General features: G+C 34.6%; 1 protein-coding gene across 14 annotated transcripts in view; it reads right to left on the reverse strand.

Moving 5' to 3' along the window:
* The window catches only part of LOC139966150 (proline-serine-threonine phosphatase-interacting protein 1-like), a 93309-nt gene that overhangs the window by 9858 nt on the left and 57324 nt on the right, over nt 1-26127 (reverse strand). For 8 of the 14 annotated variants that reach the window (XM_071968884.1, XM_071968882.1, XM_071968890.1 and 5 more), the window contains 9 exons: nt 25111-25315; nt 23698-23796; nt 22391-22436; nt 21841-21920; nt 19509-19607; nt 14866-14962; nt 12660-12806; nt 11096-11113; nt 4174-4319 (listed from right to left, as the gene is read on the reverse strand). In XM_071968884.1, the coding sequence (XP_071824985.1) occupies nt 4174-4319; nt 11096-11113; nt 12660-12806; nt 14866-14962; nt 19509-19607; nt 21841-21920; nt 22391-22436; nt 23698-23796; nt 25111-25315 (937 nt within the window). Of the gene's footprint in view, nt 1-4173; nt 4320-11095; nt 11114-12659; nt 12807-12943; nt 12961-14165; nt 14226-14865; nt 14963-19508; nt 19608-21840; nt 21921-22390; nt 22437-23697; nt 23797-25110; nt 25316-26127 lie in introns of those variants that run through there. The other 6 variants (XM_071968893.1, XM_071968892.1, XM_071968883.1 and 3 more) reach the window with 6 other exon arrangements.

Consider the following 26127-nt stretch of genomic DNA (forward strand, 5'->3'; position numbering starts at 1 on the left):
ATGTTCAGCAAACGATACCCTGGCACCAAATTGCAGCTTTTGACAAATGAAGTCAGCTCTTAAATCTTGAGACTGCGATCGATTCAGCAACACCCTTTCTTTGCCTTAAAAGGATAAAAATGATTATTTACAGTATAATAGAGGCAAGAAGCAGTGAGCACATATTGCACCGATCACCATGGTAACGCCCATTCTTCAAGTTTGCTCTTCAAATAAAGTAATTTTTATGATATCTCTATATGTGCATCATGACAGGCACTTTTGACTATGCCAACAGGTAAATGAGGAAACCCAAAAAGAAAGAAAGAGAGAAAAAAAAAATAATACTACTCATGAAAATGTTCCATTCCCGTTATTAACTCATTATTACAAGTAACGTGGTAGCTTTAACCGATTCGGAAATGGCTGACTTGGAAATAGGTTTATGCCTGTGTGATTAGCATATATAGAGCTATACATATAGAGTGCTCAATGGCAATAACAAGTGATTAAGGATGGTACCTGAAGGTCGCTGATGACGATAAAAACTAAAGAATATATTGTTAACAGTTCAATTGGGCACTAACCAGGCTTAATTCATGTAAACGTGAATAAAACCGATGGACAATCATAATAATAATAATAATCTTCGTAGGAAGTGAAAATCATACTCTTTGAACCAGAAGTCAATTTTATTCTCACTTTGCAGAAGAAAACTACGACAGAGTTTGAAAATATCAAGGCAGATGTGAAACAAGTACGGATGGTCTTTAAGATTTTTTTGGTCTTTTAGAGGATTACTGCTTAACGCATAAGCTGAGAAGTGAAACAGATACTGGCAAAACTAATGAAACAGTTCACTGTGTGGGATACAGAGTATTGTACTAGTTAATAGTAGAGTAAAGAATTGGAAAGAACAAATTTTTGCGGCACTAATCCTTCTCAACGAAAAACTGAATATTGAAGCTGGTCCTAATTTTATTCTGACTGTAGGAAGTAGAACGGATGAGCTTACAAGGAGATGGTACAATGGTTGCAACCATCATCTTGATTGAATTAAATATATGCCTCCCCTTTTTGTCCTCTACCCCTCCCCCCCCCACCTCCCTCACCGCAAAAAAAAACCAATTAGAACAAAGGTATTAAGTCCCTGACTGTCTGTAAAACCTTTAAAACCACTGCTATCTGTCCAGGTTTTAGAGCTCTGTACCTCTTTTCATTTCTGAATTTTAAACAATTTAGGGTCGTCATTATATGAAAGTGGCTGGACTACTAAGACTAATATTAAGACAAATGTCATTTGAAGCAATGAGGCTTAGCAATCGGGTAGTTCGATATCCGGCCAGGAGTATTAGGTGGGTTTTTTCATCCAAGAGCAATTTACGGTTTTCCCATCTGAAATGACTTTCTAAATGGACAAGATTCCAAATTTGAGTTAAAATTTTGAATTGGAAGCCACCTGACGACTTGTAAGTTATAATCCATAAGCCCTTGCAGGGTTTCTCCTACATTACGGGTCCCTTAAGCTTCATAAATATAACTGCTGGTTATTACCATTATTATTTAAGACCATTAGATCAGTTCCTAAGATGTAACACAAAACGTAGAAGTAGATACAACTTTTATGGCCTAAAATAGCAAAGGATTTTTACACCATTTGGGATAACCTCTTGACCCCTTGAAGCTCAGAGAGTGAAAACTGATAGGAGGTTTAAGTGTACGTTTAAAGCAAGAGTATGAACTCTGAAGCAGATTTCATTACCTGGATGCCAGATATGTTTTGTTGAAGATCTATAGAACTAAACTAAACTGAACTGAATTTGAGCAAACTATGTTCACCAAAAGAAAATCAAAGCATTGGTGAATTCAGACAAAATTGTAGCTATAATTTTGAAGTTATCATGCTTAAAAGGATTTCAGACTTTGATGCCTATTGACCTCATATGACCTTTGACCTCTAGCAATTTCGATGGGATTCTTGCATTCACCAATTTGGATCTACGCACTAAGTAGGAAGTGCAAGAAAGATGTACTTCTTGTGTTATCGTGTTTCCAAGATTTTCAGGATTTAACTAAATGTTGACCACAAATGACCTTTGACCTCCACCAACTTCGAAAGGGTTCTTGTATTCAACAAGCTGAGTCTGAATACCATGTATGCAGTTCAACAAAGCTGTACATTTTGCGTTATCGTGTTCACAAAGTTTTTAGACTTTGAACTCTGTTGACCCCAAATGACCATTGAACTTCACAGAAAAAAAATATGCTTCTTGTACTGAGTTAGACAGATCCACATACCAAGTATGAAGTTAATCAACAATTACTTTTTTGAGTTACTGTGTTTACAAGCAAGTGTCACATACATACAGACGCACACACAAACCATCACCATTGCATGGATTCGGTTTGCCTTCGGCAAGGAAGCAATTAGCACTTCCCCCTTCCCCAAGCAACCCCTACTATTAACAAAAGAAATAACAACCACAGAAAGAAGAAAATTGGTTTTAGTAAATACAAGCACAAAGGATAATATATGCTATTCAAGCATCATGCACGGCAAGCGGAAATAAATATAGCTAATATTTTATTGATTCTAAGGGTGGTGTTAGCTCTACTTTCTACTTTACGGCAATTCAGGATTGGAATGCTCTTCCAAATCATATCAAATCCATCAAGTCTTCTCATCTTTTTAGAGCTGAGTTAAGGAAGCATCTCATGTAATTTAGGGTGTGGGGGGAGAGGGAGGCACTTTTCAGTATTTTGTGCAATATATACGTTTTTTGTCTCTTATTTATTGGTTTCCTTAGTATTTACCATTGAAAGTGCAATTTGTCGTCTATAGGGCCCCATTGGAAATGGGCCGACGTTCAGTCAGCCTAATGGGTTTAGCTCCTGTTACTCTTTTTGTTCTTTTCAATTCCGTCCTATTTGTCTATTATGTCTTTGTAATATTTTTGTATTTTGAACAATCTGAGTGCGAATAAAATCAAATCAAATCAATTTGGAGAAATCAACACCAGCTGAACCACACACACACACACCCACACATACAAAAACCCTGTCTTGACCACACACACACCCACACATACAAAAACCCTGTCTTATCAACCATAGATGTTTACAGAAATTACAGGTTAGCTATGATCATATTAAAAAAGAACTTTTGGTGCATAAGAACAGCATGCATGGAATAGATAAAACAAAATAATTCATGCCTAGCAACTGATATGAAAGAATACACAAAAAACCCACAGAGGACGACAAAGTACATAAAACATGTTAACAATCCAACACAACAAAGAACATATACCATGCAAAGACACGTAAACAGTCCAATACAACAAAGAACATATAACATGCACAGACATGTTAACAGTCCAACACAACAAAGAACATATAATATGCAAAGACATGTTATCAATCCAACACAACAAAGAACATATAACATGCAAACACATGTTAATAATCCAACACAACAAAGAACATATAACATACAAAGACATGTTAACAATCCAACAAAACAAAGAACAAATAACATGCAAAGACATGTTAATAATCCAACACAACAGAGAACATATAACATGCAAAACATGTTAACAATCCAACACAACAAAGAACATATAACATACAAAGACATGTTAACAATCCAACACAACAAAGAACATATAACATATAACATGCAAAAACATGTTAACAATCCAATACAACAAAGAACATATAACATGCAAAGACATGTTAACAATCCAACACAACAAAGAACATATAACATGCACAGACATGATAACAATCCAACAAAACAAAGAACATATAACATGCACAGACATGATAACAATCCAACACAAACAAAGAACATATAACATGCAATGGCATGTTCACAATCCAACACAACAAAGAACATATAACATGCAAACACATGTTAATAATCCAACACAACAAAGAACATATAACATACAAAGACATGTTAACAATCCAAAAAAACAAAGAACATATAACATGCAAAGACATGTTAATAATCCAACACAACAGAGAACATATAACATGCACAGACATGTTAACAATCCAACACAACAAAGAACATATACAGTAACATGCACAGACATGTCAACAGTCCAACACAACAAAGAACATATAACATGCAAAGAAATGTTAAGAAAAATCCAACAAAACACATAGAAAGCAAACTAAAACTATAACCTGTGCTGTATATTGATATGTGACTTTGGCTTTGAAAGGTGTCAGGCTTGCAGAGCTGCTGGAAGGAACTGAATCTTGTTCCAACAAAGAACCCGCATTACCTCCTGCATATGTGTCTGGTACTGATGAGTAGATATCCTCTTTATCTGTAAGAAAAATCAATAGATCAATACAAAATTAGTATACAAATATATTCATGGAAATATCTGAAGTTGTAGATAGAAATTGGAATGGAAAAGAAGGAGAAGTGAGGGGGTAAGGTGAGAGCAGAAGGTAGTATGTGGAGGAAAGAAAAGCAGAAATAATGATGCACTTAAGATACGCATAACTAATAACGCATCAATTCATCACAAGTTTATATTGCTGCAATCGTAATGTAATAAATAACCTCACAGTATCAACTTCATTTATGGCATACAGGCAAAGATGGCTTAAAGGTGCAAATTTGAATTCGTTTCCAAACAGACTCAGTCGAAGGAAGTTAGTGTCAAAAAGATTGGCAACAGGACCACAAACATTTCAGTAACCTAAGCAGGTGACTCCAAGTGTTGTGGACCCTCATAACACTGCCAGCTATCCCCTCCCTTTCCATCCAACCCCCCCCATTTTTTTGGTCTCCCAACATCTCTATCCCTTGAATTTTAAAGCTGGAATACCACACAGACTTTTCCAATTTATCAATTGCTACATTTTTGTCAATAAACACACATTACTTTGTACATTGTTTGCACTGCACCAACATACAAATCCCACGTCTAAATTTCAATTCACTGACAGATGTTAAGTTGGAGTTCCTAATTTTGAACCCATGGATGCTGAAACAGCAAGATTAGAAAAGCGATGGAGAAAATGAAATTTGTAGAGGACAACTATATTGGTCAGATATAAACTGGTCTGAAATGAACCAAAATTTAGAGGTCTGCCCTATGCTCTACTCCTGACCATAGCAACCGTGATCTTAGAACGCATTGGGAGTTTCGTTCGTCAGAACAAACCGAGAGTACTTTATAAGGCTAGTTCTATACCTTTCAACTGTAAATCAGCTCCTTGACATTTACAGCATTGTGAGAGGCAATGCTTCCTAGTTTGCTGACACCCTTCTCATGACAGGTGTCAAGTCAAATATTTGAAGGGTGAAAATTAATTGTTTTTTCGTCCTGAGATGAGACTGTTACATGATAAATTCAAAATGTCGTTGCCGACGTTAACAACCAGACAGACCATCGTAGGGAAACATGTTAAAAGCGAGTAGTACACATTTTCCAAGTTCTTCTTTGATAGCATTTGGCAGATCGAAAATATCCATTACGTTGACAGTTATTCCTTGGCATGCCATCAGTAGATTATATGTGTGAACTCTGTATATTATTAAACCTAGCAGCAAAATATGAAATTCAGAAAACCATCCCAAAGAAAGAGATTTTGATTGATTAATTTACCATAAAACAGAAAGTAATAGGTCACGGACTATTCTGATCTTTTCAGATGGAATAAATATTAGATTTAGTAGTCTGTCAGTCCCCAAGTGTGTCCTTTGTCCAATAAATTTCCTTTCTTTAATCTGATATGACATACTGTAATCTTCCAAGATACAAAAAATATATAAAAGTACAGTGAAACCTTCACTGAAGTTAATCTAAACTAACCTTTACTTTCCTTACCTTACCTGCCCCCCCCCCAACCCTTACTTTCAACTTGTGATACTAATATTTCTATTCTGGTTTTATATTTTACATCCAGGATGATCCCCTTCATTAGCATCTTTATCTAGTCTGACAAATTTTTCTGTGCCATAGTTCCATATCCTTCCGCTCATCAACTCAATTATTCAAGTTAAGCTTCGAGTAACTCAACAAATTTCGTCGGTATTTGATATGAACAAGTGATTAACATTTTAATATCAGTTTGTATCAAAAGCATCTAAGCGACATCATCTAATCAAGTCATTCAGTAATACATTAACTAATCAAAGTAATTTATTTATGCCATTTCGAAGAAAGCCACTGGGACAAACAAAAATGTGTGATGATTATAAAGTACAATCGCTAAAAGTGTTTAACTTTCTCCTGTCTTGGAAAGTGTCAAAATATTTTACATCTTAAGTACCTCGAGCGAAATAGCGATCACAAGTGATAATTTCTGCCTTAAAGAGACACCAAGACATTTTGCAGTAGAAATGTTACATTCATTAATTTTTTTTCATCCAAGAGCAATCTACGGTTTTCCCATCTGAAATGACTTTCTAAAATGAAAAGATTCCAAATTTGAGTTAAAATGTTGAATTGGAAGCCACCCAACGTGTAAGTTGTAATTCATAAGCCCTTGCGGGCTTCTCCCACATTTGTGGTCGCTTAAGCGTTGTAAAAATAACTGCTGATTATTATTAATACAATGTCATATAAAATAATATTATTATAGTATATTTAACAGAAAATCTTTTCACATTAATAAAGTTTTATTTTCCATCCCTCTTGAAATTTCATATGACATTAAAGAAATTGTAATGGGGAAAAATTTCACACAGGAAAACACATAAATTTATGTATATCTGAAGTGGGGATATGTTCAAACATTTATGGTATCTTTAATATGGCTTTTCTTCACCAAGTTATTTATGTATTTATTCCTACATAAACCTGAAAATACTCATAAAATCCACATGTCAAGTGTTAATGCATTCAAGGTATCAACAAGGCTAAAGAGCAGGAAACTAACACCAAACTCTTGTTCTAAGATCCAACCTTTAGTTATATCAAAGAAGATCCAGTTTTTACCTGATCAAAACAAATTCTCTTTTAGTTCACTCACAGACAGAAGTTTAAAGGAGCTTTTGTTGCAATGATTTATTAACTTGTTTGTCTTATATTTTGATATTTCAAAAAAGTACAAAAGGAAGGAAAAGGAGGACATTTTGGCTATTTTCTGTGGCTGCTTTCACTGACTGTGCTCAATGGTCATTTCTAGTATGTGAGAGTCACAGTAATAAAGTTTGTTGGAGGGTTTTTTTTTTCCCGAGCAGTTGAGCAGTTTGGACAATCAACATTTGCAAAGGAGGCTCAAAAACCTTCTGTGACCCAAAATCTTGAAGGTTGTTTGAAATCAAAACCAGGCAAGATGGGACAAACACAATGTATCTAATTAAGTATTAACACAGTAATTGTTTTAGATCATTAACATAGCAATTATATAGAGTTAGAGAGTATATTTGAACAAACAAGCAATCCTTGTCCATGTTGGTATTGTCAATCTTGGACAATCAACATGCACATTAAATGCACATAGAATTTCCAATTGTTCATGTGACAACTTTGTTTCCTTACACGGAAAATGGATTACTAAACCGATCGTGTGTGTCCTTAAACAAAATGGATTGATTAAAACGATCTTGTTTCCCTTCACAAAATAGACTATTAAACCATCCTGCTTCTTGTTCCGAAGGCTAAGTAGTTTGTTCATAAATCTGTCACTGATGAATGGTGATCCATGTATCATTTTCTTGGAGCAAAAACGACAAGTGCCTATCATAATACTTGCAGTTTCTATTCCACTCAAAATTGAAAACAGATTGCAATTAAGCAGGTTATCTTCCTCTCAATGATACACAGAGCTTTTCTACTATTTAGGCAAGTTTTGTTTTATAGTTTGAAGACCTATCGTGAAACTTCATTGTGTTGTCTAAACCGGCAGTCAAAAATTATTACTTTTAATAATGGGTGCTCCATTGACCTTACAAAGGATGCAATGTTAATGACGATGATTATAGCTACTGTACTAGATACTAACATCTAATCAATCTTTTGAGTCATGAAAGAAAGGTCCAATGAATTTTGACAAAACAAAGTTGAATTGGTCTTTTACAATCAACCTTGAATGAAAAATTATCTGCACAAAACGTACCCTTTTAAGAAGGAAATGGAATTATGCTAATTTTTCCTTTGGTTTTACAAATCTACAATGGTGGAAATATTTTTGGGTCACATTAATATGGTTTGGTTTAATTGATGATCCAAGTGCAAGAGGCAGCTTAAACATGTCAATACACAGGAAGACACCTAAGTAGAGAATATCACCAACATAGGTGTAACTATGACTACAAGTGAGGGCAGTATTTCAGAATGTCACAATGCTTGCACTTTACAAGTCTTTAAAAAGATCACCTTGTAAATACTGAATTGCTTAACGGAGAAGCAAACACAACCGCCATATTTACCTTAGATGCTAGAGATGCTCGTTTTGTACAAAATGATTTTGATTTAAATCAGATTTTCTTTCTTTTATTACCTTTTTTTTATTTTTTATTAATTTCAATCTCTTTGTTATGTCTGTCATGATTGCACAACTTCCTTATCTCCAAGTGATTTTTTCATGATACATACAGGATAAAGACTGGCCACCTTATCTAACCTGCCAACCCTCCAACAGGCGTAAGAACGGTGATTTTCAAGACCAAAAAAAAATGATGATTAGTTCCCGAAAGTTACAAGACGTTCTAAAGTCAAATATATTAAAATTGTGGTCAGCATTATATTCCCTTACAGGTTTAACTCTTTGACTTTTTTAAGTTCTTCATCCAGTTTCCATAATTATGAGAAAAACTATCCTCAACTCCTTCTAAAAATCTTTTATTGTTTATAAAGTCTCTTAATACTGGGCAAAACATTGCAATAACTGCATGGCTTAACAACTTGTAGTTCGCACAAAACATATTTGACGATGATGATGCAAATTGTAAAACCATAAACATTTTCAATCAACATTGCCAGGAGGGATTTCCAGCCTCTGGTAACCACTACCAATGAAATCCGAGCATTTCTATAACATATACATGAAGGAACTGTATGGTAGTCGTTTGATTAGTATGATCCAATGTACACCCTTACATTTGCTTCCAGAATACAAAGCATTAGAGAGGCCAAAGATTGTACTGTACCTTTTTAGCAAAGCAGCTGAAGTTCCATTTTGTTACTGAAATTACATCATAATACACCACTTACCACAGGATAACACTCAGGAAACTGAATCCTTCAGAATATTATTTATGGATACTTCAGCTTCACTTATTTCTATGAGCTTTATTGAACCATCCTAATATTTCTACTCTTATTTGCAGAATTGACAAACCGGTGCAAAGTTTCCTTGAAAACCTGTCAAAAATGCTGGATAAACTGTTAGTACTGCAAAGGTCAATGAGCTATACCGGGGTTTACTCCTGGGGGTGTGTTATCATTTCCTTGTTTCAGATACAGCCTAGTCCATCGCAAGCTTTGTTCTAAGTTATTGGCCGAATAGGTTTCTGTTTTGGCATTTATTAACTGTGTATAAGAGTCATATGAAAGTACAATATTACAATACATTGGGTAAGTGCCAACTAATAAATCATCTTTTGCTAAATTAACACAAATCTCTCTCCCCATTTTCAAATATTTATAAATACTATGACTTTTCACTGTTTACCTATTTAGATAATTTGTGAAGTCATTGTCCGTGAGGTCATGATGATGGTTTTAATTTAGATTGAACATATTACTATTAATAACTACATGGTCATCATGTTAAAAAGTCTTCAATTAAAAGCATGTTTGAAATACAACTACTGGTTTAATTTCAAAAATTGTCACCTAAGATGTCACTGACATACAGTAAAATATCATACCCTTCTAGGACTTTAATTCTATTATCCTCTATGATGTTATATCCTTGAAAGTATTTAGGGATAGTACAAGCTTCAATTTTGCCCCGATATATATTTGGTGCTAACAGAGATGAACTGAAGAACACCATTCACACTTCATTCAAGTCAAGATGGACAACGTGAAAGCGATAAAATTTACCGACTATGATTCACTATGATCATGCACTGAACACACATATCAGGAAATGCTTGTGCATTTATTTGGCTTTTTGCGGTATAACTCAAAAACTATCACGTATGCTTGAGTGGAATATTGACCAAGACTGTGATGATGGAAAAAAAAGGTTTACAAATTTACCCTAGTCAATGTATTAAAGATGAATAAGCAAGAAAGGATTTAAGCTGGGGTTTTTGTTCTAACCTCTGCAAAAGCTTTACTATTAAAACCAGATCCAATGGTAGCTTTGTGTTGTCCTGCAGTACATATTCCAAACACACAGGAGAAAAAACCTATGATTTATACTAAAAGCACAAAGGGATTTAGCATGAAAACGGGAGGTTTTGACACATGGCTGCATGGGAATATGTGTGGCAACACCAGAATACATGAATCTGAAATATTACCTATGGCAAGAATTCAATATCTGAAAATAGGTGAACAAGCCCTAGGAAATGCAAGATTTTGTTGTGTGACTCAGAATTTTCTTCGGTAATTAGACAGTAGTGTACAGTCACTACATGCAGCTACAGTCTATACCCACAGCACAGTGTATAAACAATACAGCAATGGACATCTCAGGTCCAGCTAAAGATAACAAGGTATCACGTTTCATTACTGTCTGCATTTTGTAGCAATAAGAAAAAACTTCACTTGCAAGCAACGGAAAGTTAACTTTTTCACAGGGCGGCACACGGTTTGGGGCGAGTCTTGTGTGAAAACACATGAAAGCAAGCGGTTTTACACGTGAAATTTGTTCCAGAAGCACAAGTTAACCAAGTGTGTTTATGTGTGGTTTCCTTCAGCGATGACCAGGCATGATCACAGGTGGAGGTTACCAGAGGTGTTGTTTGCTTTAGATGAACAAAGCTAGGTATTTACAATTCTCTCACATGCTTTGATCATGTGACATAGAGAACGGTGGTTGGGATTAGTAGCACTTTAAAAACTTTCAAAACTTGATAGCAAGCGTTTGATTCTTTATTATTTTGAAAGACAAAATTCATTGGCTTTTGTGATGTATTCTGTGACAACAAATTGCAATTCTGAAAAGTGAAAGCGGTGATTTTTACCATAATGCTGACATTTATCTGCAAAGTGAAATCAAAAACAGGTGACACATCAATGTTAAATTTTATCAAATTTAGTAGTTAGTAGTTAGTACCTTTATCTACATGCACAAACATCAAAACAACAAATAATATAATCCATTCTCCTTCTATGCATGCTTGTAAAAAGCAAAAATGGAAAATAGCAAAGAAAGGTTTGACTAGAATCAGATATGAACCAGTGTCTTCAGTACCTTGGCACTGTGGCTTCTGAGTGGCACCGTCCCCCCCCCCCCACCCGAACCAAAGAAACAGATGTAGAGGGTTGGCCACGAATGAATGGCTAGATAGCGCCCTTGAAAGAACACAGGGCCTGAAAACCTAAGATCACTGGTTCTCATGTTGATCTAGCCAAAATTCCCCTTTGCTCTTTTCCACTTTATCATTTCGCAGTCGCTTCTCCGTTGCGTCTTTGAAAGCTAACAAGAATTGATCGGTTGAAATTCCAATGTTTGTGCTACCTTGGTGCACATATATTATTAGTTATATCATACATTGTTAATTTGTTGCCATCTGGTTGTCATCATAACTCTTGATAAAGTTAGGTTTACTTTCCCAAACAAACATATCAGCACAACAACCTAATTTCAGACTGTTTTACTTTCATATTTTAATATCGTTTTTCTTTCAGAGACAACATTATAAGCTATATTTTTTTATTAGATTCTGCTAGGTTTCTGCTGGTTAGGCATAAATAAAATAAGCTACAGATTCCCCTAAAATGCTAATCAAAGTTTTTTCCTTGTTTTGCTACTTTTGGTTAGTAAATATGGTTGAAAATCAATCAAAATCACCTGCTAGTTAATGAATCAGTATTTTCTGGACTAAGTTTTGAACAAGTGTTAAAACGTCTCTTTCTCTCTTTCTTGCAATGAAAGACATTCATCCCTCAAAAAAAAAGGAGAAATTCACATGTTTCTGAACCCATCTGATTCTGACAGATATGTCAATGTTATTAAAACACCTACAAATCCAAACATTATTGACAAAACAACATTTTACTCCAATTTTTCACTCTTCCTAAAAGCTTTGGAATAATCCCAACTTGAACAGTTCCTAAAAAGTTGTGTTGCCATAACAATATTGTCAAGGAAGACATTTTTTTTTAAACCACCTTAGATGCTGGTAATTAAAGATCTGCTTTATTGGATCCAATTATAGCACGCTATAGCTAGGAAAGTTTTGTGATTACGTGTTATCGACCTGCCACGGTCATAAATCGACCTCGGGCTTCACAATTAGCCTGCATAGCTTCTTAACGCCATTAGGCTCTGTGTGTTAACCAGTGTGGAAATATGTTCATGTCTACAGTGTAGTTAATCATACAGCGTTCACACAAAGACCCTCATACAAGGAAAAATATGTGGCAGGTATTGCAGACTAATTGGTAAAAAGAGGTCATTTTACCACCTAGGCAGGTCGATTATGTGATATCAAGAACCTTTGCCATGATAGCGTGATTTAGTTGGGGTCTATACAGCAGACCTTTAAGGGATTTCTGACAATGTGGAAACCTACGGTCACTCACCTGTTGCAATTGAAGGTGGTGATGGCAATGGTTCATTGTGGATGTTGTGGTACCCAGAGGTTGCTACGGCAACATGCCTACCGTTTGATAAGTGAGAATATTGTGGTGCTCTTTCATCTTGATAGTAGCTCTCATATTCGATTCGGTCTGTGAAATAAATCCAGAGCAGTTTACATGCAGCTGAGGAGGTGGTGAATTGTTTTAAAAAAAAAAGAAAAAAAAAAGGGGAGATGGTTTTGGCAGTGCAAGACAGAGTGATGATTAAACGAGCATTTCAATCTTGCCTGCTGGATTTAATTGGCTGTGAAGAAAACAAGAGTTCAACTAAGACCATAAATTAATGTCATTGATTTTCATGATGTCATCAACTCTATTGTTAATAAACCACTTTCAAATTTAAATGATTTGTTAGAATTTTGTATTTGTTTTTGAAAAACCGTACTATTTTTCAGACTTTTTTCAAAACATGTCTTAAGATGATATAAGTTCAAGCTTTCTGCTCAAAACATGTTACTTTGTTCAGTTATGGTGTAAAATCATGGCATATTCACTAATGCTCACAGCCAATTTCACTGAAGTAATATTGGTGTTGATAAGTACCAGATTTGAATGACTTAGCTATTAGAAATTTAGCGAGACTGAATGCATATAAATACAAATAAAGCCCGTTTTTTCTTTATTATTTCATGTATTACTTTAATACATTGAACATTACAAGGCTTCTATATTTGTTATGACTGAACTCTTTAAATCTAACACTGTCAAGAATTTCACATAAAGTTTTGGGAAGATTCCTTTTCATGTTGGATTTCATAATTAATGTGGCATAACTAAAATAATTATATTGAGAGTAGACACAAAAGAATTTTTTTGCTTTAATCCTCATTTTGTAATAAAATTTCTATAGTTTTTTTGCAGTACTTCCAAAATTAAATCTTAAAGGACAAAGTGCTATGATATTTTATAGAGCTAATTATTATATGAAGTTACAAGAATTATCTGTATTTCAATTTGTACATTTGTCAAACATATTTCAAAACTTTTCAGTGACTTTTCGGCATATTCAGAAACAAACTAAAGTAAACACACTTGTATGACATTGCCAAGGAATATAAATAATTCATTACAAATTATAGCTATTTTTTAAAATGACAAATGACCTACATTGAATGTTGTTACTGTGAGTTATAATGATTTGTATTAATTTGGATATGTAGAGAATGACTCATATTTTTGTAATCTGCTGACAGGGTTAGATAATAGCATGAAAGTGCTCTTCAAGTACAGTAAATGGTGATAAACTCAATCGATATCCCGTAAAAAAAAAGGAAAAAATAAGAGAAACCAAATGATAACCATTAGGTGGATTCAAGTCATATTCTGAGACACGCAAATGTTAACGTTGATGTTACAAGAGCAGTTTTTTGTGGTGGTGGGAAGGAAAATGAGAGTTTCTAGCACGGCATCTCTTAGTTTTCCAATGTTGTGGCATGCATGGGTACTGACCGTTGACTCTCCGATGTACACGTTCACCGTTCGCATTGTATGGTTTGAACAAAAATGCATCTGGGAGTAAAATCAGCCAACATTTATCAACAAAAGAAATGTAAGTTTCTTATCCAAAGAACTCCGAAAAAATTCTACAAAACAACGGACATTCTGCAAGGAACAAATAAATCTTTGGCCAGGTCAGGAAAACTTTCCAAGTAGGTCTAAATCACAACTATACAGAGACCTAGACAACTGACCCAATCCCTGCCTCATCATCCCCCCCCCCCTGGAAGCTTGTCCGGAAAATTTGACCCACGAGTCACAAAACTTGATCCGATGTAAAGGAAACAGATTGAGAAGACATGTTGCCTGTACCCCACCAACTAACCCCTTCCGTGACCCCATCACCCCTCACTTTCTCACACCTACAATCTTTATGCCCATTATTGCCAAAACAGCACTTTGCTAAAAAAAATTGTTGGCTATATCCACCCACAATCCCCCCTATCCACTCCCACCACATAAACTAAAATAATGGTGGGAAATGTCTCCATTTTGCAAGCACAATACATCAGACCTAGTGACTTTGGATAAACTTGTCCTTTAGTGACATAATGTTAAGAGTTGGAATTATATGTGTGTGAGACCTTATTGTGACCCATGTACACCAACACTTACACATGCTTATAGTGCTTAGAATGTCAATGATACTTACCAGGTCTTCTGGTTCCTGTTCGTTTCTGTTGGACGAACAGGTGAATATCTCTTTCAGCTACGCACTTCTCGAGAACTTTTCTCACTTCCTCTTGCACCTACAAGGTATAGTAATAGAGTAGTATTCATAGACATTGTAACTAAAGGTATGATTGAGATGTACTGTATCTACTTGACATTTTATTTGACCAAAGGAGAGCATCACATGTTTACAAAGAGACTATTAAAAACAACTTCAAATGCTTACGAGGAGTAAAATATTGACAAATAACTGACAACAGTACCACCAAATAATCCAAGTTTTAAGAATTTTAAGTCGCTACAGTATAGAGCAAAAGGGCCAAAACTGCTGACGGAAAGGTATAAAAAAATGAAAAAATAGTCCTGAAAATCATTGTCTTTAAATGAAACATAGAGATACAGCTACGACAAAAATAACAGTAAAGGGTTTGGAACATCTTAAGCAATTTTCACATGCATCAAGCAGCATGCAGTATGTTACTGCTATAAATTCTGTTAGGAATATTGAAGTTCTATGCACCCCAACCTAGCAACAGCAGTATATGAATCAATTCTGGAAAGGGCATATCGGTTATATTTTATGCTAATTCAAAAACAAAATGAAAATGTGTACAGTATTACAATTTCCACAAGAAACGTTTGGGCATAACAAATGAGAATAAACATTCCTTCATATTTCGAGATTTAGAAAAGCATTGCAATATATATATACTGTTCTTATTGAACCTTTCATGTTATAACTTGACTTGAAACAATGGAACATAAAATGAAAATTGCATCTAACAAGCTTGAAATCCTCAAAACCCTCTTTCAACAATAATGAAGACACTTTAGGTGAGAGAATTGTTTCAGCCTTTTGTATGTAATTGACAGAATTAGATTTCTCAAACAATCAGTAATCACTTGATTATTAAAATAGCTTCCATTATTAATGCAGCACAAGACTTTAATCAGTGTTCAATAAAGATATAACAAGATCGAAGGCTTGATTAGACAGAAAGAGAAAGATCGAGAGTAGAATTAAATTAAGCGTTACAAAGTTTACTGATTCTACTTTGAAACTAAAGTTTCATATTATCCATAATCCAATACATTAAATAATTTAGCAAATGCAGCCAGTCGGAACAATTTTGTAAGGTTAGTATACCACTCCCTATAGGGTACTCTCAGGTCAAGCTTTGAAGCCGTGACAGTATGAAAGGTTGCTTCGAACACTTTCCTAATAGAAGCAGGATATTCATATGCACTGTACATCACACTTGTACAATGCTTTCAAGTAGGACATAAGAGAACCATCAACCATCATCCCAAGTGGGTGCAGTGAAATTATTCGTGCAAAATAAATGATTTGTTCTCTCTTCAGAAAGGCACTATCAGTTGATAATTAACAAACTCAAATGAAAATAATTTGGCTCCTTTTTTCGGCATTGTTTCTATGGGATGAGCCTTAATATTGTTGCTACCAAAGTGAAGGTCTCCTATAGACTACATTTATGAAACTTATATTGCAAACATAACTGGCATTGAAGAGGTTTCTTGACAAGTTTTATTCTGACACTAATGTAGAAATCTGAAATGAATGGCAGGAAAAGTGACAAAAGGGAAACAACAGGAGAACATATTGTTTGTAATGTTATCAAACATGATCTGCTTCTATTTGTTTTTGGGTGGGTGGGGAGGGGTGGGGGGGGGCTTGGACATCAGGGTACACAAATCAAAGTATATGTGGTGCAAAAAATGGGTCAATTTAGGCAACTTTAGATCATATTAGACCTTCTTCCAAGTGTAGCAAACTAAACGTTTTTACTGTTGAGTAAAGAGGTTTGTTTACAAGTGTTGAAAACTTCAAGCTCTCATAGCAAAAGAACCTTCTATTGAATGATGGGGAGCTATCCAGCTATTCAATGATGGGTAGCTATCCAATGATGGGTAGCTATCCAGCTATCCAATGATGGGTAGCTATCCAATGATAGGTAGAGGTTTAGCCTAGTGAGAACATCTACTGGGACATAAAGACCACATTACTTTGGACAATTTAGTGTGTATGACAATGGCAAAATAATCTGCTGTATGCTACTATAAAGACCAGGTAAATCTTGTGTCTATTTTATTTTTCGTATTAATGTTTTTAAGAGGTTCTGCCATTTTGTTACATAAATTTACTTAAAACTCACTTTTTTTTTTTTTAGGAATTTCACTGTAAATCTATATTGTTTTTAAAAAAAAGTTGACTTATAGATAAATGTATATTTCTATATTAATATTCAAGCTGCATCCATTTTATTTTTCGTATTCATATATTAAGGGGTTTTGTCATTTTGTTACTTAAATTTACTTAAAACTCACTTTTTTCATTTTAGGAATTTCACTGTAAATCTATATTATTTTTAAAATTATCCCTTTGTTTATATGTATATATATATATATATATATATATATTATATTAATATTTAAGTTGTGTCAATTTTATTCTTCATATTCATATTTTAAGGGTTTTGTCATTTTGTTGTATATTGTAAATCATTTTTGTCATTTTGTTGTCATTGAACATGGTTTAGCATGAAAAGAGCGCTATATAAATTTAGTATATTATTATCATAATAATAATAATAATATTGCCTCCAACTAGTCCTTAGGCTCATTACAGAAGTTTTGTAATTTTCATTGCCAAGGGAAAGTAATAAACCATTTTTCTTAGAAAAAATTTCTTTGGAAAATGAAACTGAAATTTGATTATGATACATAGCCACTAAGAAGATACAACTCTCTCTGTACACAATACTTTCTTCTTTTATGAAATTTCCATTTCCAGTTTGCTAAGACTTGTTACTTACTACTTAAAACTATCAAATTTGAAGTTAAAGTTTAACCTTAAATTTACTTAAAACTCACTTTTTTCATTTTAGGAATTTCACTGTAAATCTATATTATTTTTTTTTCAAGTTTCAAGTTTTTTTCAAGTTTCAAGTATTCAAGTTTAACCTTGAAGTTAAAGTTTAACCTTAAATTTACTTAAAACTCACTTTTTTCATTTTAGGAATTTCACTGTAAATCTATATTATTTTTAAAATTATCCCTTTGTTTATATGTATATATATATATATATATATATATATATATATATATATATATTATATTAATATTTAAGTTGTGTCAATTTTATTCTTCAAATTCATATTTTAAGGGTTTTGTCATTTTGTTGTCATTGCAAATCATTTTTGTCATTTTGTTGTCATTGAACATGGTTTAGCATGAAAAGAGCGCTATATAAATTTAGTATATTATTATCATAATAATAATAATAATAATCTTGTCTCCAACTAGTCCTTAGGCTCATTACAGAAGTTTTGTAATTGCCAAGGGAATTGCCAAGGGAAGGTATTGCCAAGGGAAAGTAATAAACCATTTTTCTTAGAAAAAATTTCTTTGGAAAATGAAACTGAAATTTGATTATGATACATAGCCACTAAGAAGATACAACTCTCTCTGTACACAATACTTTCTTCTTTTATGAAATTTCCATTTCCAGTTTGCTAATACTTGTTACTTACTACTTAAAACTATCAAATTTGAAGTTAAAGTTTAACCTTCAATATGCAATTTAGAAAGATTCACTCAGGTTCTTCTAAACAAAGAGATTGAAACAAAGATCAAAATTTATGGCTGTATATTATACCTCCCTTGAATGGTCCTGACTCAGTTGAAGGGCAATTAGGGTCGGAGAGAGACTATGCGGAAGTTAGCATCCAATTTCGAACATTTACAAAACGGACAAGGAAGCATTTCAACTGAAAGGTTATGCAGGGATGGCCCCTTTTGTCACAAACAAGAAGTGCTCCTTTTTGGTGTGAAAAAGAAGCTTTTATTGTACTTTGATATTTAAAGTGCCCTTTCATTGAAAATGTAAATCAAAGGATCTTAACAAGGTCACAATTGTTGAACTATTGAGAACAAAATGGAATGAAGATATGTCCTTTTTTTGAACAACTTCTAACAGTGAAATTTTAGTACAGTATATACAGATGATTCAGAAAGTTTTGAGGTACCTCTTGGGTTTGCCTCCCCCTCCCCGCTCTCCCTCCAAATCACAATTACAAATCCCACTTCACCCCAACTCTGTCATCCCCCCCCCCCAGAGATTGAACCCTCTTTCACCCACTCCTTAAGAGATGTGCTTTAATGGTTAAAATCAGATGATATTAGACAGACACTTCATTTATAGTTGCAAACCTAAGGGGAACCTACATAACAAATATGAAATGCACCCCAGTTATCCTGCTGAAGTTAGAGCATTTACCAGCAAATGACACATTTACACTCACACCTATACACAGGCTATCACCATCGCATAAATTTCTTCTGCCTTCGGTGAAATCAAAAACCAAAATGTCTCCATCTTGAGATATCTGGAAGTTTCCTAAGCTCTTTTCCAAATTACTGCAAAAGTTCTACTACCCCCAAAATTTTGCCCAGTTTCACTTCATGATTGAACAATTTCATTGAGTTTATAAAGATACTATGAATTCGACAGTAAATCCCAGAGAGTTGACCCATCTTTTCGGGGACCATCTTTTCAGGCTCATTTTGAAATCCTTCTTTATCTTCTTCTACTACTACACTTACCTCATCAATGATTACACAGCTTTGAGAAACGTGGTTCGTCACTTCCCAGAGTTCGTCTCTAAGGAAATGAATTCTATCTTCTTCTAATTTCTGAGCTTCCTGGAGCAGTGCAAAAGGGAAGAAAAGACAACGAGAAAAAATAAAAAACTTACTGATGTCGTGAACGGATCTGATCTACCTACGAGATCAAAGCAAATTGTATGTGTTCGTAACATGACTTCTAGCAAATAAATAATTAAAATAAAATAAAACTGTTAGCAAAACTGCTTATGCACTAGAGAGCCTGTGTAGAAGAATGTGTAATAGTAAGTTGGCCTGACGTTTCGATCCTAGCAGGATCTTCTTCAAAGGCTAAAAACATAACAAATAAATAATTAGCTGGATATTACTTTAAATCATATAAAAACAGTTTAGGCGTTGATCATACAGCGGTCTGGTTTTATCTTTAAGCGCCTCTATAAGCATTGGGCTGCTGTTAAGAATAGATTATACTGTTACTGCATCTGTCAATTCCTAAGTATTAAAAACTTGAAAAAGCTTAGTTAGTTTTTTTTCAATAGAAACACCCAGCAGTGGACCTAGACTGGGCAAAACATATTCATATCAAAAAAAAATATATATTCTTGTCTAACTTGAAAAAAAGTTGCTATTTTTCCTAACAGATGATTGGTCCATTTCAGATGAGAAGAGATGGTGACCAATCAAGAAACTATAAACTAGTTCTCTCAGTGATATCTAATTGGAAGGCTATCGATAGAGGGAATCTGATTTGAAGCATAAATATTGGTAAATTGCATTGAAATGGTTTCAATCAATCGAATACGACTGAAAGTGATTCTTTGAATGTTATTAATCATGTGAATCTGATTGGAAGTTATCAATCGGTAAAATAGTCTGATGGATATCAGTTGAGTGCATCGGATTGGAAGGGTACTTATTAATCAGTAGATCTGATTGGACGAGTATCAATTGTAAACATCCGCTCTAAGGCTACCCCTTGAGTTAAGGGCTACTAGAATGAAATTAATTTTATGTTTCGATAACAGGATGTAAAGATCTGCTAAGTTACTCAAAACAATGTAAACTTGTTTTTAATGTCATAAAATAATGGCTCATACAATATCTCTTACAACTATTGTACTAGTTGATTTTATCACTTCAATATTCAATAAAGAAAGTTATTCTGCTAAAATGACTACATACAGGAAGGGAATGAACAAGAAAGCAAAGCAATACAAATGCCATGCAGGTTGTCATGTACTGTAGGCATAGGCTGGAAATAACACTATTATCTTAATCAGCTTGGACTCGGTACGGATCTCTTACAAAAAATAGAACAGTTATAGTGGGAGGAGTGCAATTATCCTTTTTAGTATGTGTATATAAACCACACTATTTGATCCACGTTTGAAGGTAGTAAAACCAAGTACGAACATTAATGTTGAACTCTAATTAATGACCCTTTGTTTCCTAACAGGAAAAGACAAAAGCATGATATTTGCAGACCATAAAGAGGAAGGAAGACCTACAGACACGATGAAGGAACCACAACCCACAGGAAGAACAACAAAGACAAAACGAAACTACAGCGCATAGAAATCAGCTAATGAATGACTTAACAGACAAGTTAGGCAAATATGGCAAAGATAAAAAAATAAAATAAATAACAATTATAATTAGGAAAAGTGCCCATCTGTGTCCACCTGCCTCAGCAACGTGGAACAAATCCACTTTCGTTTTTGGGGGAGAAATAATTGTATAAATGACTTAATGAGCCATAGTGTTTCACAGCGTTGACATTAATGCGACGATTAAAATGTTTACATAGCCAATATTATTGTAGAGAAGGCGTTAATAGCCAGGAACACATTGCTATTTTCTTTTCTATATTGTTTATCTTGTTTGAGTTGGCTTTTGCCCAGTTTTCAATTGTTTTTTCGGTAATCTCCCGATCTCTTGGAAAGGGAATATTAAACCTCCCTTGTGTTGTGTAAGACAGGTTGGCAGGTCTGTAAATGACAACATATGACGGAGGAAAATTGTAGAAGATGTATGTTATTACGATGATGATGACTCTGGCAACCACATCACCTTGAAACATCAAGTTACCTGGAATGAATTGGGCTACTTTTTACTAGAAATAAATGCCATCAACTCCTACAAATCATCAGGATAATATACCTGACTAAACCTAGTAGCAAATCACTAAAAAGTTAAGAAGATAAATAGAAAACCGACCTACAACTTTTGACATCACTGAATAAGAAATGTAGACTACAACTGATTATGACATATCACGCAACTAGAAATTTTTTACAAAAATCCGACTTACTTGGCAAAAGTTTGTCATACAAAGCTCCCATTTTTTCCTGCTGTCTTCCAGCAGTTCCAGGCTCTTTTTGTAGACATCATCTAGAAAAGGAAGACAAATATTTCTTTAACATTTTATGAACATTTTAATAATAATAATCATATTAATTTCATATTTTTATATAGCGCCTTTCCCACAGGCTCAAAGCGCTTGACAATATTACCCCGGTCAACGATAACCTGTCAAACATAGAGACAATCCCTCTACATGGCAGCAGCTAAACAGCGCCTAGCTTACAGTTTTATCTCACAGGTCCCCATTTATATACACCTGGGTGAAGAGAGGCACTGGAGATAAAGTGCCTTGCCTAAGGACAAAACGCAATGATCTGGCCAGGACTCGAACCTGCAATCCTTAGATCACAAGTCAACTGCCTTAACCACTTGACCACAACAATCCTACATTTTGATCTCATACCTAACCAAATTAAAGACGAAAGCAATAAAATATGACAGCATACAATGAAACTAAAATACTAAACTATTATTATTTATGGGATGACTTCTCTTACCTGCATCCTTGGCAGCCTTCTTTGCCTTATCTCTTTTATTGACCAACTGTCGAAAGACAGAATAAATAAATGATTAAATGGACAGATCTTTAAGATCTTCCACAGATATTGATTGAAAACGCTTTTATTATCCATACAAACATACCATACCCACTCCTCGGATGTAAAATATCAATCAGTATTCCAAACAGTTTTGCGAGTTTTTTTTTTAATTGCTCCTCCTTAGTAATCTATAGATATTTCATTAGCAGTACAAACTCTTAGACACGGCCTTACAGATATTCACCACTAGATGAATTCTTCTTACTGAACGACGACAAAATTAATTTAGCTTCTGAAGTTAGATACCAAATTGTAAGTATCCTTTCTATTCCTATTTTTTTCATTTGGCTGACAAAACTTTCTATCCAAGTGATAAGTGATACAGTTTGTAATTTGGGGATAAATCCCAGAGAATATTTTTGACCATGAAAAAAAACGAGCAAACTGTATTCGTAACTTGGAATGTTTACAGCATTGGAGCATTGCTGACGTAAAAATTACTTCCGACAAACCAGTTTACAAAGCTTGTTCCTTCATTTGTAACATCTCAGCTTGACGACAGTAATGCAATTTTTCTCAATGAATGTGATAATCGCTTCTGCTTTAGAATTCAGCAGATTAAGAATTCTACAGCCAGTGTGATCGCAAATTCCAGGCATACTAACCGTGAAGTATAAACACCAATTCGCAAAGATTTTCATTGGCTTACTCGTCAGACACCACATTGATGTCAAAATCCTGCTCGCTTACCCTTCTGTTCTCAACACGATTCCAGTTTTACTCTTGTAATATTGCCATAATGATATAACCCTGATCGCACCCTGTGCTCCAGTATTTCTCAAGGGGCCTTTACATCTGCAGTAAGTTCCACGACTCGGGAAATTTCTTACCGTTGGACATCAAAACTGCTTCTAATGTTAATTCCATTAAACACCAAAAAAAGGACCCATCTTTTTCTTTCCTATTGTGATATTTCAGCTCCATGAACAGTACTTCTCTGGAGTTCAGTGCATTTAGAAACATATTTATGAATATTTTTACTATTCACGTTGGGCTGACTTTAAATCACAACATTTTATTGAGTGATATAAATATGCTAGTTATTAACCTCTTAATTAATTTCTTGGATCATGAAAAGGGAGGAAAAACAAACTTAACAAACAAAACAATACTCGGCTTCTTTGTTAATTTGTTAGTGTTTGTCCTACTTGCTTGGCTACTTTATTAACTTGTTGTTTGTCCTGCAGCTCCCGATTGAAGCGTACCTTAACTTTCATTGCTGGTGGGGCACCGGGTTCCTCTCGGTCATAAGTATCTATAGCTGCATCTGCATCTCTGCACTTGTTCTCGTATCTATCTTTGTTCTAATTAACGAAACAAACAAACAAACAAATTAAAGCATATACAGCTCAATTTGAAGAACCTAGGGGAAACATCTGTATGCAATGAATATTAATAATTTAATATGTTTATTCCACTAAGTTTTAAATTTCATGCCACATACCGGCTTTGATGAGCCAACTGTCACCAGAGTCTGCATTTACTGACAGAAATGTAACTTTGATACCAACAATTTTAAATATGTATTGTTTTTGTCACAAATTAAGAGAGACTTGAATGCCACAATGCCCCATTTTTTCGTAATAAATGTAATGTTGTAAGAATAAGAATATGATTGGTTGACTTTTAGTGAGTTTTTAATAGGCTAAAATGTTCAACTGTAGAAAGAAGTACAAGAGAGAAAAATGGCGACTGGCAGTATGGTAACTATATAGCTATAATCATTCAAAAAGTATGGAAGGCCGGGAATGTCAAAACTATCACACAAGTAAGTATGGAATGCCAAACAATACAATATCATCAAAATGTGAAGACAATATTTCTTTTACAGAGAATAAGATCCTTCATAAATAACTGCTTTCAAATGTAGATAGAATGTCACAATTGAAAGTATAAGTAGAATTCCATTGAGAATCAATTGCTCTGTGCAAATATATATATATATGTTGGTTAGCATCATGTTTGATCTCTAGAGTAAGGCAAAATATATCACCCAAACAGAACTAGTATTGTTCGATACAGGTAACAAACGCCTACAGTGGAATTACAACCTTCCTTACCCGTTTCGAACCTCTGGACATACAATCGGCATCCATAGCCTAGTGGTTAGGGTGTCCGCGTACAAAGCGGGAGGCCCGGGTTGGAATCCCAGTGGAGGCTGGAAGTTTTTTCACTGTCCTTGATTTTCCGACTCATTACGATTTCAATTATATATATATATATATATGACTACACAAAGCTCTAAGCATCAGTAATGTAATTTTCCACTAGTAACTATGATACCACCACTAAAAGCCTGCTCAAACATGACTACAAAGTTAGCAAACTTATCAGTACTAGTCTGGTCACAACCACTATGCACCCTTCCCTCTCCTTACTGATTTCCGTCATCTCTATAAGCATCATTGCCGTAAGGCACTGGTAATGTACAAAAGAAGAAAACATGGTAAAGTCAGATGTCTTGTTTGTCAACCTTCCCACCTCTGTCCCCTCTCCCCTTCCTAATGCTGGCAACTACAGTACCATCATATTCGACAGTCTTGTATCGTTCCAGATTTCAAAATTCAAATCCTATAACTGTTGATGACTAAAGGTATACATATAAGCATTTTACTCACAGATAAAACTTTATGATAACATTCTCGCTTATTGGATTGCAATCGTTTCACTCCGTCTTCTAATCTGGTCCGTCTTTCTTTCTGATCCAAACGAAACTCTTCCATATTTTTGGATATGGTATGGAAAGCATTTCCAAGTTTGTTGTGGTGTAAACCCTCATTTTCTGATTGTTTCACCATTTCATCCCAAGAATCTTTTAGTCCACTGAAGAATAAGAAGAAAAAATTTTTAAGTATATATTTGGATATGGATATGAATTTGGATATGGAAATATATATATATATATTTATATAAATATTTATATATATATATATATATATATATATATATATATATATATATATATAGATGAAATTAGTCTGCATACAGCCTAATCTAAAGTACATGTTCAGACTTCTTTTATTGTTGATTTTCAGGGATGTTACAACAATTGGGAGTAAATGAATTGTTACAGGAGCAGCATCTGGTCATGGAATTGTCCCTGATCTACCAGGGCTACAATCTGGTGTCATTGTTATTAGGAGACAGGGATTGAGAAATGAAGTGAATATGTATTATCTTTATGTTAGCATACTGTAGATCCATAGGAATTACGAAAACAAAGTTTTAGTTTCACAAGAGCTTCTAAGAAATGGCTAAACTTGGATAATAAGCCAAAACCCTCACAGTGTACAGCTCAAGAATAAATGTGATGCCTGCTGCATCAATCTCAGATTATTGGTATTTTGAACTGCCTTCCACAGCCCAAAATACCTTCTGTAACACACCCCCCACCCACGCCCCATTATACTGTAGTAGATCCTGGGCAGCCAGATCTATTAAGGCAACCATAATTTAATGACAGGTCCCTTCCAAGAATGTCTCTTCAATGTTTATTATAAATACAGTATAGACCACATGAATATTTTCTGCTCTTGTTATACCATCTGTTCTTGGTCTTCTTCTTTTCATTTTCTCTTTTTTTTCGGGGGGGGGGGCAGGGTGGGGGAGGGAGGGAGGGAGGGATGAGAAATGGT

The sequence above is a fragment of the Apostichopus japonicus genome, chromosome 4 (assembly GCF_037975245.1).
Source record: "Apostichopus japonicus isolate 1M-3 chromosome 4, ASM3797524v1, whole genome shotgun sequence".
NCBI classification, from domain to species: Eukaryota; Metazoa; Echinodermata; class Holothuroidea; order Aspidochirotida; family Stichopodidae; genus Apostichopus; species Apostichopus japonicus.